The 15553-nt window shown below is 36.3% G+C and overlaps 1 protein-coding gene across 1 annotated transcript; it reads left to right on the top strand.

Moving 5' to 3' along the window:
- The first annotated feature begins 4075 nt into the window (after positions 1-4075).
- LOC144437278 (FAD-dependent oxidoreductase domain-containing protein 2-like) lies at positions 4076-14354 on the top strand. Its single transcript, XM_078126202.1, has 10 exons — positions 4076-4200; positions 6610-6675; positions 7242-7533; positions 8019-8322; positions 9134-9476; positions 9932-10177; positions 10719-10811; positions 11561-11690; positions 12814-13045; positions 13674-14354. Exons 2-10 carry the CDS (start codon positions 6663-6665, stop codon positions 13833-13835), a joined length of 1815 nt encoding a protein of 604 aa, XP_077982328.1. The 5' UTR covers positions 4076-4200; positions 6610-6662; the 3' UTR covers positions 13836-14354.
- Positions 14355-15553: the final 1199 nt, after the last annotated feature.

Below are 15553 nucleotides of genomic sequence, written 5' to 3'. Positions count from 1 at the left end.
TTAAATTTTAAATTTTAATTTCAATAGCAATAACTTTTCTGAAAAAGTACATTTAACCCTGATGATAAAGGGGTTGTTTTTATGTTATTGTTTAATACACGTATTCAGTTTGTGTCGTTTTTTGTTTTGTTTGTATTGAATAAATGTCAGCCTGCAGGTACTTTAGCAAGTCCATTGTGTTTATGTCTGTTTTGTTAGTTGGATTACGAACCACAAAAGACATGATTGTGCACTTTGGGTTTGAATTATGAAACTTTGGAGAACTTATTAGTCGGGTTGCTCTTAGACAGAATTTAACACATGTGTGATATGATACGATATGATATGATATGATATGATATGATATGTGTTTTATTGTCATATATATACTGGTACACACACACGCACACACACACACACACACACACACACACACACACACACACACACACATATATATATATATATATATATATATATATATATATATATATATATATATATATATATTTCGTGTAATGAAAAAAATATGTGCTGGGTGGAAATCATCTTTTCGAAATGACTGAGGTCTTTCCTTTCTCGGGGCGTTGTACAACTCATCAAGAGATGGAAGTTGGCACCCGATGATGGCTGTGCTAAGGAGTCGATTGAGGCGTTTCTGGTCATCGACTGTGGAATTGCCGGCCCACCCGCCAACGTGATAAGATATTTGAAAAGAAGAAGAAATGTATATATAATATATATGTCATGTTAATACCCCGACAGCATATTGGAATCATCAATACATGTGTATATTCCTCGTAGTTTTCTGTCTGAGGTATCATTGACAGTAGTCTGGTGCAGTGTGGACCCGTAAAATGTATATATGGTCTGATTAGATGGCAACTATAAATCAAAATAATGCATTGCCAGACCTTTACTGAATTACACTACATTATGACAGGATATGTTGTGGAATAAAATCATTATTCAGTCTTTGTTGGTTTTAAGTAATTTCCAGTGAAAATTAATACACCAGTTTATTTCAATTTAAGTTCATTCCGGCCTGGTCAAGTGGTAAAAATATGGTTCGAATATATAGATTGTGTTTACAAAATATGCAACCTGTGAGAGTATCTCTCGTGTTAAAAGATCAAAGACATTATTGGTTATTCAAACACAGAACTGTGTGTTTACCACGACGCAGTTCTGAAGTTTTCTCCGCCAAATCTTAAGATTCGTCACTGTAAGCGTTTTGAAGTTGATGTGAGACAGTTATCCATTTGCACATGATTTGTTCGAAGTTGTACAATATGCTAATTATGACGTCACAGCTGACCGCTGTACAGATCTCGCAGGTCATAGTCTTGATATAAGTGTAAACTGGGCATTGGGTACTTGATATCGGACCTGTAGTCTGATTTTCATTTATTTTATGATCCCTGAGATTTCTACGGCGGCAAAGTAACAAAGAAAACCTGCCAAAGTAATAACTCAGAACTATTGATCTTTGGTTATTTGTCATTTTGTGGTTTGACATTATATCTTTGTATATCAGACTCCTCTCTAGCCAAACAATACATCGGACACGTACTAGCTAAATATAGAATTTTATGAGATGACAATTTATTATAAATGATACAAAGATAAATATGATAGCATCAAATCTAACCTCGGCCTCACTATGGTTGCTATGGTTGCGGCTGAAGAGTTAGTTGAGGTCATCAGCAGTTCAGTGTGCCAGGCGCGTGGTGCTACCTACACACGTGTCAATGGTTGTTTCTATGGCAACGTTTCATTGAATTGTATTGCATATGTACAATGTTGACTGGATGTTCAAATGTGGGTATAGCACTATAAGACAACCATAATTATCAAATGAACTGCGACACAAGTCTGCTCATTCCCTTTTTTCTTGACTATGTAGCAACAGTAACTGTTAAGGAAATAAAGTTTGGATATTGACTGATTTCTTACATACATTGAATGATCATGGAAAACTATACAACACGTATATGGCATTGCCTTGGAATCTACAGGTTGCAGGGTTTGAGCCCCGTCGCTGCCGTTTTGTTTCTAAATGGCTGAGGTCCTTCAGTTTGGGCAAGATTTGAACCACGATTGTGCCCCAGTCAACCCAGCTGTATAATTAGGGACCTGGTAGGATAGAGATTGCAATGTGAATGCTTTAATCCTATGAGCTTATATGTAGGCTGCAATGGATTGTATGCTCCCCAGGGATTTGAGGAAGTTAGACAGTAGTATAAAGGGTCATTGTGCCGCTATAGATCCGTGCCAGTTGTATAGATCGTCTTGAGCTCTCAGGAGAAAACGCGCATATAAATTCACATCATTACCATATATCATTGGCAAAATTTGTACTCTTGTAATACGGCGATTCTCACCGCGGGCTGAGCGCCCACCACGCAAGTGATTATGTACGCTGAGTAAAAGTTTGAAGCGGATGGGTGGGTGGGTGGATGGGTGGGTGGGTGGGTGGGGTTATACAATTATTTTTGTTTGAATGAAGAAAAAGAGAAAAATACATGTATGATTGACAACTTAGATCTTAGTCTGCCCAAATGTTGATGCGATTTTCAAGAACTTGGTAAAACATGGCCAAACATTTGCACGGATCATCGCTATAATTTAATAAGGCAGACTGATATAGAACTTAACATGTGAATATTTCATGCTATCTAAGGGCAAAGAGTATGTCCCAGTTATTGAAGCGGTGACATTTAAATGGTGGCAAATAATAAATGTTATGTGATGCACGAATCTGCAAAGGTTAAATTTACATATTCCGACATTGATGATGGCACTCTGAATAAAAGACAATCGTCGGGTCACTGTCACCTAGTGACCTAGTAAAAAAACACGAAGTCGAAAACTATATCATGTGGATGACGTACCTTTCGACAATCATTATCGATACGCCATTATAGAAAGACGAATGCTAACACATCAGCAACTGTCTAGTGCCCCCCCCCCCGAATGCATTCGGTAAAGGAATAAAGCGTAACGTTACAGTGACCACAAATTGTTTATGTTGAATAGCTTCCTGAAGAACCTTTTTTACAATATTCAAGAAATAGTATTATGGGATATGCATGTGTGCAACGCATTGAAAAGATTTTTTGTAAAGTCCACTCCAAATGAACGTAATAATAAGCACGCTGTTAACAAATTTAAGAGGGTTTTGTTATTCTACGACCCCAATATTCAACGACATTTCATAGATGGGGTGGGGTGGGAAAGCGGTGGGGGTGGGGTTGGGTGGGGGCCCGGGGTTGATACCATATGTCATAATGTTGAAACACATTTTCATTTTCACCTTCAATACAAGAATACCTATTCTCTGCTTATTTTAGTATTATAGGAAATCAAATCCAAAATTTATCACACATGTGGGTTTAAGTTTCAATGTGTAATACAATCGATGTAGTATCAAATACTGTACCATGTACTGTAACGAACGTACACTACATCTGACATTGACCCTAACACCAAACCCAACCAGTACAATTGAGGAATCTTTCATACACCACGCGAGGATAGACCTAAATGTCACATTTACATGCCAATTCAATAACTGGGACACACTGAGTCAGACGTTACAGACAAAATGCCAAAGTTCAAACTGCGAACACCTATAAGACTCAATACAGTGAATGTGTACGCGATTTGAACTATTGGTTTCAAAATGTTGCGTCATTTATTATTTAAAAGCATGTCATATCATTAGTTAGTTAGTTGTCACTATATGAAATATAGTGTACTGGCAATTTAAACGTATTCGGAGTCAAAAAGGGGACAAGAGCCGATGCGCCGAGTGTTTGTATGATAGTGACCTTATAAGTTTAAATATCACAAGGTCACACACAGGTACACAATGCCTAATCCATCACTTAAATGCCACCAAAATTGTCTTAAAAGCTGCCAAGGGGGCTAATAACCGACTGACTTTTAACAAAATGTCAATCATATCCCACGTGGGGTGCCGATCCACATTTGACAGGTATTCTTGTAAATTGATAACGCTCACGTGACTCGAGCTGGCGTCCCTATTGGCTATTATACTTCGGCTACGTTGTATATGTCATTTCACCACTGCTAGTAAAAGTCAAGGACTATAGCTGTAATACCACCATCATTCTTATACTAGCTAAGTTGGACAGACAGTTCTAGTTGTGGAGCTCAACTGTTGGGAACCAGTCTGGTGTTTTCTGCTATTTAAAGGTATGTACAGGTTTCAAATCATCATTGATGTATGTTCCGTACTGTTTTAGACCGAAGGCGGGGGAGTATTTTACTGACTGCCTCGAATCGATAATTAAATGTCAAGTCAGGAAACTGAGCGATTGGTAAAAAAAATGACGTTTGAACCAGACATCGAACAAGAAGTACCTGTATTCCATAACGTTTGAACTAAAACGACACAGTCAAGTTGTACTGGCATAGGTGGACCAGAATCAGACTAAACACATTTATTGTTAGCTTCCCCTTAATTAGTTCGCGAAAGTGTACTTTGTTTAAAAGTCTGAAGGAGGTCTGTTGCACTGCATATACATGTAGATAACTGCTGAGATTGTTAGTTCACCTTTGAGGTCATGAACCACTGACATCGAACTCAAACAAAATATCAAAACCAATCTACTTACAAGACTTAGTGTTGACTTACCACTATGTGTGTGAACCTGTAGTTGTTTCAAATTCTTTACCGGTGCAGTTTGGGGTGGGTCGCGTGGTCGTGGGGTGGGGTGAAAGATACTGTAAACATCGCTAAGCCAACGTACAGGTCGTGGTCGTGGCTACAGTTTGGGATCGCATGACAATGATACGGCGTAAAGTATGTTGCATTGGTGTTCATAGAGGTCAGGTAAGCTGTATTGAATCGTGTAGCGGAAGCACTGCATTTTTGAAATGCAGTATAACTATAAGAGCGCCCTCAATAGGAAAACGATGTTAACCATTGCGGCGGCGACGATGAGCAATCTGACATGTCATTACTCTATCACGTCTATAGAATCCTTCAGATTACCTCTAGTGGTAGTATCCTAGGTAATGTTGGTAGTGACGTCATAGGGTTGTGAGTGTTATATCTCACAGAGGATAAGTATGACTAAGTTAGTAAACGTTGTTTTCTGTCATCCGTTGAAAAAATCTCAGACCACTAAGAGGTCTGAGAAAAAATACACCAATTTGATGATTTTGAAACCTCAATATGTTGTTTTTTATCACTTGGTAAATCAAACATTCTGCAAGTACAATATCATAAATAATTGAAAATAAGAACAGTTTAATTGATTAATTTTAGTTACACATCTACTGGGAGTTTTCACAGTCTGAACTTCTGTAATGACACTGCAGTTAGTTGACCTAAATATGACAGAGTATCTGTATCTGTATCTGTATAATACTGCAGAGTAACTCAAAAATTGAGCAGTAATCCTGCAGGTGCGCAGTCTCTAGTCATAATGAGTTGGTATTTCTGATAAACCAGATTTAAATTGATCTAAATTTGTGCAAGTTACAATGTTACCAGGTAAGTGATTCCAGTCAATAATAGTTCGTGGGATGAAGGAATGTTTGAAAGTGTCTGTTTTACATGCTTTTATCAGTAAAGTTTTTGAATGTGATTTCCTGGATGTACGAGGGTTGAATTTTACATGGGTTTCAGCAGGGATTGCAACTAGGTCATTTATGATTCTAAACATGAGCTGAAGTCGTTGTTCTCTTCTTCGCACAGATAGTGGTTTCCATTTAAGTTCCTTTATCATGGTGGTGACACTGCTTTCCCTTCTATAGTCATTATTGATCTTGACTCGGCTGTGACACAAGTAAATTAGGTCATGACCTTCACTGACATTGAAAAAGACTACTAATAGGTGTCTTGGTGAATAGCATGCTTTACTTACGGCCAACACATCAATGCTCAGACCTCTAAAGAGAAAAGTCTGAGACTGAACTAAACGACATTGATGAATTAGCAAACATTAATATACCGGGTATCTTCACTTTTCACCCAAAGGAATGGAGTTTTTTTTTTTTAGTTCAAACCCATGAACATGAATTAACGTCAAATACCCATGAACAATCCTCATATCTTACTTTGAGAAGAAAAAAAAGCGAAAAAAATACCTTTCGTTAATTTCAGTCCAGGTTGGTATGTGGGTTTACATGTTGATCCATCGCCATTCAACAGGAGTCTTAGTGAGTGTAAACGGTGAAAGCGTCGCTGCTGCGTCGCCCCCCCCCCCTACCCCACCCCATCGCGACAGCGGTAAAAGTATCCCGTGTTGATTTTCCTCACGATCTATAATAACACGGCGGCGGGCAATGACTGATTATTCAATTTAACTTTCCGAATTCAAACGATGAGTAACTCATACAGGTCCCCAGTCAAGAGAGGTCATACCGAATTAACCTTAATTAATAGTTAACTATCTAATCATAGACCCTTCACAACGTTGGTGGCGTAGAGGATCTATGCTCTAATCAGATAAAAATCAACAAGCAACACAAATATTTTGGAGAATCATTTTCTTTCAGTTGGTCTTCAATTTACACTTTATAGACAACACTGAACATAATGTGTAGTTTATTGCTCCATACTTTGTATCATAATATTTTTTCTTTATTTTTCAGAATCGACTTGACTGCTATCTGTAACAACTCGTCGCTTTTTTAATCATCTCAAAATGGACAAAACAGGTGAGTCAATATCTTATCAAATTAATTGGTCACTGCCAATGATTAATTACCACAAACGTAAATTGCAAATGAAAATCTTCTGAGGTTTTTTAATGACCACTTGTTTTTGGAAAGTGGAAAGTGAATATTGTAAAAAAACAAGAAGTGTTTCGTGAGATCAAGCTTTATATGTACGGTTAAGAGTTTACAGGAAATAAGAATAATTATGCACTCTAAGGATAAAATTTATCTGTGGGTCTACAGATGGAGTTAATACAGGGTTATGAGGCCAATGGCATCTCTGCTGCTATCTCAGTGATTCTTTTATTTTCAATGTTGTTATACACACAGATTTAACACAGACAGACAGACAGACAGACAGACAGACAGACAGACAAGACAGACAGACAGACAGACAGACAAGACAGACAGACAAGACAGACAGACAGACAGACAGACAGACAAGACAGACAGACAGACAGACAGACAGACAGACAGACAGACAGACAGACAGACAGACAGACAGACAGACAGTTCAATTAAAACAAGTCGATTTCTCATTGGATTCGTTAATTTTCGTTTTGTAGATTTCGAATACATCGTTGTCGGTGCTGGTCCGGCTGGTGTACAGATGGCCTACTTCATGGAGAAGGCAAAGAAAGACTACATTGTACTGGAAAGGAATGATATTCCAGGATCGTTCTTTCAAACTCAACCACGTCATCGTACTCTCATCTCTATCAACAAACGATTCAATTACTTCCCAGAGAAAGAATTCAATCTTCGTCATGATTGGAATTCCCTTATCAGTGACGACGATGATTTACTCTTCACCAAATATTCAGACGAACTCTTTCCAAATGCCGATATCTTGGTCAAGTAAGTTAAATTAAAAAAAATATCAAACGTCACTATTATTCTTTCTTCAAATGACATGTTGATTGACCCGATCAGTGTTATTTACAACTGTCTATAATAAATGGCTCTGAAAATAAAATCATGTCACGATCGTTCTGAAAAACCTTGAACACGGGCTGATAAGTTTATTTTGGAAATGTACAATATACATGATCGTGCATACAGCTAGACTGTAAGATAATCCGGCCTCACTGGTTGACCGATGTGTGAGGGCGCCCCGTCACGGCGTACCTTACAGACTATTATATAGATATATATAATTTTATACCTAATTACTCAGAAACTATATTTAATGTGTTCAAGTTCAATGTGGTTACCGTGAAAAGGTCTTGACTCAATTCTGATCGCGATATCGGGTTGGTAGTCGGCTTAAGATAATCACTCTGGGTAACACTCAAGTTCATGGGGGAAAACTGAAGTCAGATCTTTGCTTTTTCTTCTTCTAGATATCTCGCAGACTACGTCGAAAAGTTCAAGCTGAAGATCCGCTACAACACAACAATTGACAACATCCATAGAGACGCTGTCTTAGACGACCAATTCAAATCTCGCTACACACTGACAGACCAAAACAAGACCAAGTTCACCTGTAAGGTTCTGATCATGGCCACTGGTGCAGTCACAGAAAACATTCCCACTTACATCGAGGGCATTGAATGTGCAGACACATATAAAGACCATTCGTTGGATTTGAAAGAATATGAAAATAAGAAAGTGTTGATTCTTGGAGGAGGAAACAGTGCCTTTGAAGTAAGTATTCAATATTATTATAATCAAATCGACAAGTATTCGGATAATAAACTGAGATGGACGTTGTAGGGCCTATTTTGTTGACAAAGTTGTTATCTGCCTTAGTATGATATCTTTGTTTGCATAGATTTTCTTTGGTATAGTTGATTCAAATTTGAATTACTCAAGAAAACAACGAAACTACGTTTGTTTACTAATGTCACGCATGCATCGTTGATAGATGAGTCAAATTTGATCGATTGGCCCTAAATAATGGATATATTGACGATACTGTGACATATATATTTAAGACACCCCTACCCCATTTTATTGGACTTGGATTATAATACACAGTTGTCTGGTAGAGCTATAGAAAAAAATTGGCCCGGAACAAAAACCAATGATTCTGTGTATTACATCCTTATGTCGCAACCGATAACTTGATAGAACTAATGGGAGAACCAGTACGTGAGACTGAAACCCCGACCTTTAAAGTTGAGTAAATAACGATATACCGGGATTACCAGAGATTAGGCTTAACTACCAGTCTAATAAACGTTATAAGTTTTCCATCCACCAATGTATTACTTGTTCAACTTTAGAAGATCTTAGAAGAAGAGTCTAGAATATAGTTTGATCGTTTGATTAATTGGATTGTTTCAGTAACAGATTACTTGTTCAAAGACAACTTCTTCAACGCTTTAAGCAGAGACTATAGTATTGAAACAATACACCGATCTTTTGGTTGGTTCATTGATTCAACTAAATATTTGTAGTCACTCGGCAAGTTCAAATACTTTAAATTGTACAATGACACCATTTTGTTTTACAGGCGGCTGACCATATCGCTGGGAGTGCAGCATTAATTCACATGGCTACCCGTACACCGGTCATTATGGCATGGGATACCCACTTTGTTGGTCATCTCCGTGCAGTTAACAACGGTATATTAGACATGTATCATTTAAAATCGCTGCATGCATTACGTCAGTGTGACACCAAGAAGTTACAGAAGGAAGAAGATGGCACCATTACTCAGTCCTTTGAGATGGATCTGCCACATTGGGATCCGCCAGGCACAGCTACCTTCACTAGTAAAGGCTATGATAAGTGTATAGTAGCCACTGGCTGGAAGTTTGTCAATATTGACATGTTTGACGAATCTTGTAAACCAGGTAAGGAAAAATATGACGTTTATTTATTTGACACGTGTAGTGATTCGTTTACAAATGGCTGTCCATTTTCCCCTGTCTGTCTATCCGTCAAGATCTAGATCTGTCTGTCTGTCTGTCTGTCTGTCTGTCTGTGTCTGCCTACATGTCTCTGCAAGTTTATTTATCTATCTATCTATCTATCTATCTATCTATCTATCTATCTATCTATCTATCTATCCATCCATCCGATGCTATCTATCCATCCATCTGTCTGTCCATCTGTCTGTCTGTCTGTCTGTCTATCTATATGTCTATCCATCAGTCTATCTATCTATTTGTCTGTCTGTCTGTCTGTCTGTCTGTCTGTCTGTCTGTCTATATTATCTATCTATGTATATCAAGTTATAATTAGCTAGTATACAAAACCTGCACAAAATATTACTATTAAAGTCAACCATTTATATTTCTCTCCCCAGAAATATTCCATGAAGGTAAATACGTACGGCTTGATGAACATTGGCAGAGCACAGTTCCCGACCTTTATTTCATCGGTACATCTATGCAGTCACGTGACCGAAGAGTGGCATCTGGTTTTATTCACGGATTCCGTTACAACGTTCGCTCTCTATTCTACATGCTTGGTTTGCGTTACGATGGCGGTGATCTATGGAAAACGGGCTTCAAATCAATAAACGCAGACGAGTTGGCCAAGTTTATGATTGGTAAGTATTTTATCACGTGACTTTTGTTTTTTTAAACAAAATATGTAAGCTTAGGTCTTGTACCAATCAGTGCATTTACAAAACTGAGTATAAAATAATGTGCTTTGAACAACTTCAAATTACCCCGGCAACCTGGTATATCTCACCGAGTTTCCCGCCAATTTTTTTTTTTGGAAAATGAAAAATATTTCTTTTTCTCGTTTGCTCACCTCAGTCTTTATTTTTGCAAGATATTACACAGTAATCCTTTCTGTCGTCACATATTCCTGTCCTAAAAGTGTTCATATTTGAAAAAAAAATCAGATTACCATATACCGTAAATATATTTTCGCAATAGTAATCAAGCTTGTTGCACCAATGGGATGACGCTAGGAAACCATTCTTCCCAACACAAAGTAGCAGTCATGTAAATCAGTATATGTAAATCAATTCTGTATATTACCTATCATTAATATTACTTTGAAATATGAAGAAAAAAAATGAAATGACTGTAAAATGTAAATTTTGATATAATATTTACTTCGTTTGATTCCTATTCTAGGTCATGTCAGTGTATCGTCTGCCCTCTATCAGTTAGGACAAGGATTCCTATGTGACGTTGTCATTCTGAAGCCCGAAGAAGGTCCAAAGGGAGGTAAGTGTTTAGAGTACTGTGTACCTAGATGACACTTAATTGTGAGAACATTCAGTGTGTTGAATAGAAAAGTAACAAGTAATGCATAGAACTATTTGACCTGTCAAATCATGTTGATAAATAACAATGACTTTAACCTTGAAAATAAAACAAAAACAAAAACAGGCAAAACAAAGCGAAACAACCCAAGAGAGTCATTGTCGATTCAGTATACAATTTATACGTAGCACTTGTGTAGTTTATATCGTTGATAAACGTTGATGTAACAACCCAAGTTCTAAACTTTGAAATAAAATAAAACAAAAAAAAGAATAATTCATCAAAAGATTTACAAAGTACACCCTGTATCACTGATATATTTTACAAACATAATAAAAACAACGTAGGTGAATAGTTCATGTACTATACACTGGACAAAATCATCTTGATATAGCAGAAAATCTAGACCAAAAACTAGTCTGTAAGGTACTCTGTGACGGGGCGCCCTCACACATCGGTCAACATCTTTAGAGTAGGCCGATGAGGGCGAAGTGACACGACGTAGCTTACAGTCTACAGAAAGTTCAGTATGTGTAACAGTAAATTAGATAAACTTTAAATAGTAACTATTGTGTTCACATTTTGAATAAACAATAATGAATATGTTAATTTTGTGTATTTCTGAAGACTTTCACTCTGTTCTGATTTATAAAAGAGAGCTATGTATTTGATATTTAACTAAACTGTGTGTTTTCCATTGCTTTGAGCAGATGGAGATGACAATATGAAAGGAACAGCTGAGTACTATTATGAACTACCTCGTCAGTGGGTGTTGAAAAACGACTACTTCCTCAGTCAGGAACACATGATTCTTGTCTCAATTGAAGACAGTCATGACAGGTGAGATATAAACACAATTCAATTAATACCCTGTCTTTACAAAGAAAACAACAACAACAACAACAACAACAACAACAACAACAGCATTATCATCATGATCAGTCTTTGTCATCATCATCATCATCATCATCACCACCATTGTCGTCGTCGTCGTCGTCGTCGTCGTCGTCATCATCGTCATCATCATCATCGTCATCACCACCACCACCACCACCACCATAATCTTTTATAATGGAACATATATTTGTTTTTATTTAAAAATTAAAAAAGGCAAATGCAGTCGAGTGAAAGTATCAATGGTGCATCTAAAACATTCCCATCCATCACTGAACAACAAAACAACAACAAAGGATATATGATGCAAATATTCTAATGAACCAAGACAAGAGTATTCTTTCATTCATTCAACAATTTTGCTAATCCAAATTCCAGACACAATATGAACGAAACAGAAAGTTGGTTGCAATTTCATTCAAATGTAACGACATCGGTAAATTTCTAAAGCACAAAGAAATATATGATTTCATGCATGTGGCACCACCAATCCTATTAGTAACAGACAATATAAACTTTCTATTTTGATAGCATGTTTCTAGGGAAGTTGGGGGAATCATGAAGGGTTATTGCATTTGTACCATTATAGGTCCATACATGGGTAACGATAACTGCACAACCTCACCTAGAGCTTGACGTGCAGAGAGTACAACTGGTACATTAAAGTGCTCATATGGATGGAAAAGTGGTATTTGTTTTGAAATTTTCATTCGTAAAACAACTTTACTATAATATTTTTCTACTTTGAAAAAAGCAACACATACTAACTCCATGTTTGTAACTCAATAAATTATAAAAAAAAAGATAGAAAGTGTCTGAGAAGTTTGTTATTGTATTTTTTGCAATTTATTGAGTTACAAACTTGGTATATGTTGTTTCACATTGTTTTGTCAAGTTGGAAAACAGTGTAAAGTTGTTTTATCAATAAAAAATCCAAAATGAATACCAAATTGTCATCCATATCAACACTTGAATATAAATACTAATTACTAGAATACAATAATGCTGAATATTATTATTAAAGATATATTACATGAAGTAAGGAATATTGGTCATTTTCTTTTTGCAGATTTCCACCAACAAGTGCACCAAATTTCTTCAAACCTGGTGACATGAACCCACGTGACTGTAAATGCACAGCCTTTCCACAGGGAGTCTATTATTCATACAAACGAGGTGAACTGCAGGAAGAAGTTCATGTCGGTGGTTCATTGGTCGTCAGGGCAGACAAGAAGATCTTCGTTGGTGACAACAATCCAGACAGATTCAGCAACAAAATAAAAAATCTTCTACACAGACAGGTAGTTATTTTTACTTTGTCTTTTGAATTCTTCAGAAAACAGTGATTGTACGTACGTATGTATGTATGTATGTATGTATGTATGTATGTATGTATGTATGTATGTATGTGTGCAATATCTGTACCATTTTAAAAGTGACCACTAAAAAGTACACTGGGATCGTTGGGAAAGGTTGCAATCTAACCTTTAACAAACATTATTCTGTATTATTATTGGTGAGGAGGGATACAGACATTTGGGGAATCATGAGTCCGAGATGACATCGTACAAGTGAGAAATATGGAGAGATTATATATATAATAATACCCCTATATGTAATGTGTAATTCCCCCCCTCCTTCCCCTTCCATGGCACAAATAATTCAATCACGTATGAGTAGTGAAACTAGATGGTGTTGAACATTTTGGCCCAAACTGTTACAAATTACGGGCAAAAGAACATAGTGAGAATGGTGAAGTACATAAAGTACTATATATCGTCTGTGCTGGTGAAATATTTGAAGTGTAGTTTGAATAAACATAGAGAAAATCAGTAACTGAAACTTTTGGCACTATAATAGTTTGGTACCTTTTATCTGGTAAAAGACACAATTGGTAATATTTGTTTTTGTCTTTTGTACTTTTAACAGATTGGTGTTGGAAAAGGCGATCATGCTGAAAGACTCTTCCCTGACGAAGAGTGGAAAAAAGTTTACAGAGAATGGACACCGGAAGAGATTGAAGAGAAAAAGATGAAAGAATTAGAAAAGAAGGCAGTAAAGTACGATTGTAAACTTGGTATTCTTTCTTAAGATTATCAAAGCATGTCAACCTGATCATGAACGTTTAACTGTTATGATAAGACAAACTGACACTGGCAAATAACTGGAATGGTCTGCTATTTGACTAGGTTGTTTCAATATTGACCTGTAAGATCTTGTCATGTAGATATGTTGCTTATTAGAAAGAGTCATCCAGTGGTACAATCTGTGGCTATTTGAGGTGTCCTTAGATGTCATATTTCACACATGGGAACGTAAAACAAAACCTTGATATCAAAACTGTATATAATACACTGATAGGACAATATTATCTGTAATGTGTGAAATAATGAGCACTGTAAACATTTAGTACATTTTCTATGATCTTTTAATAACAATTATGTCAACTCAATTGTTGATTCTAAAGCTGCATTACAAGTTTAGAACTTGAAAATAACAAACATTATATACTTTTGCTCAACTTCAAAATGAAGATAACAGGAGTAGTAAACTTTTAACCAGTACTGTAACACACAACATATTTTTTGATAAGCTGAGAGCTTTTGACTGTATCAACATCTTTTAAATTCTTTGTTTTTCATATGATAAAGAGCTTTGTAATAAATTAATGTAGAATTACAAAAAAATGCCTAAGTTTATTTGTTCTTTCTCTTTCAAAATACCCAGTTACAGATATAGTGTGCATAGTACTTTTTATTTACAACTAGTATCAGCAATAGGTCTTTTCTCTATTGGTCAACATATTCTTACAAACAACTTTTCAAAACAACAAGCTAAATAGTCAAGAGACAGGAATGCTAACAGATAAAAAACTCTCCATGCAAACATTCAATTGTTAAAAACATACATAACTTATATGCTACAACTTACACAAGAACTCAAGTCCCTCTTTATGGAAGGATAGTTGATGAAACAGATGACACTATTTATCTTCATTGTAGCTGGATGTCAATAATTGGTGGAAAAACTGAAATAATTGATTGTGACATAACATTCAGTAAAATTACACACACAAAAACTGAGATATCCACCAGATGTCTATTTAGTAGATGCACATAAAACTACTGTGGCTTTGATCAACATAATTGCTCACCAAAATATTTGTCAAGCTGTCTTCAAATATTTTTAGGGAAAGCCAAGAATCTACACAAACTATGTGTTCAAAGTCAAATCATTAGGTATGAGATGACTTTAGGTGAAGTTGCAATCTCACGATAAATTTAGTATTACCAGATGTGTGTTTGACGTACAGCACAGAAATATATGTATGCATGTGTACATGTGTGTAGTGTAAGAGTGTGTCTGTTAGTGCATTTGTGTGTGAGTGTGAGTTTGTATGCACAGATGTATGTGTGTGTGTGTATGTGTGTGTGTGTCACAGTATCACCATTGTTAATCTTCAACTGAAACGTGAGAAGTTACTGGCATAAATTTTGACACTTGAAATGTACCGTTTGTGTGGCTAGAATTGACTCAAAAGTGAGATCCACAAAGTTGGCTTACTATAAATCAATAAGTATATAAATCATTCAAATTCTCTAACAATGTGTTAACTATACCTCAACTCAACATCAGTACTGTTTGTGTGTTTTCATTGACCTCCTGACACTAGGAAGGTTAAAATTTGACTTTCTGATGTTGAAGTTTGACAATTTTCTTCTTGTTTCATTACTTCTAGGGATTTTCTACAAATAGAATATGACAGAAACAAACTGTGTTAAATGCTACATGCCATAAAGGTCAATTAG

Source organism: Glandiceps talaboti, chromosome 1, assembly GCF_964340395.1.
Source record: "Glandiceps talaboti chromosome 1, keGlaTala1.1, whole genome shotgun sequence".
Lineage (NCBI taxonomy): Eukaryota > Metazoa > Hemichordata > Enteropneusta > Spengelidae > Glandiceps > Glandiceps talaboti.
This window is presented reverse-complemented; position numbering and strand designations above follow the sequence as displayed.

Bases quoted from the DNA above. Each gene is read 5' to 3' on its own strand.
- LOC144437278 (XM_078126202.1), top strand. The intron at 9,477-9,931 runs GTAAGGAAAAAT...TTCTCTCCCCAG, and splicing joins TGACGAATCTTGTAAACCAG to AAATATTCCATGAAGGTAAA. The intron at 13,046-13,673 runs GTAGTTATTTTT...TACTTTTAACAG, and splicing joins AAAATCTTCTACACAGACAG to ATTGGTGTTGGAAAAGGCGA.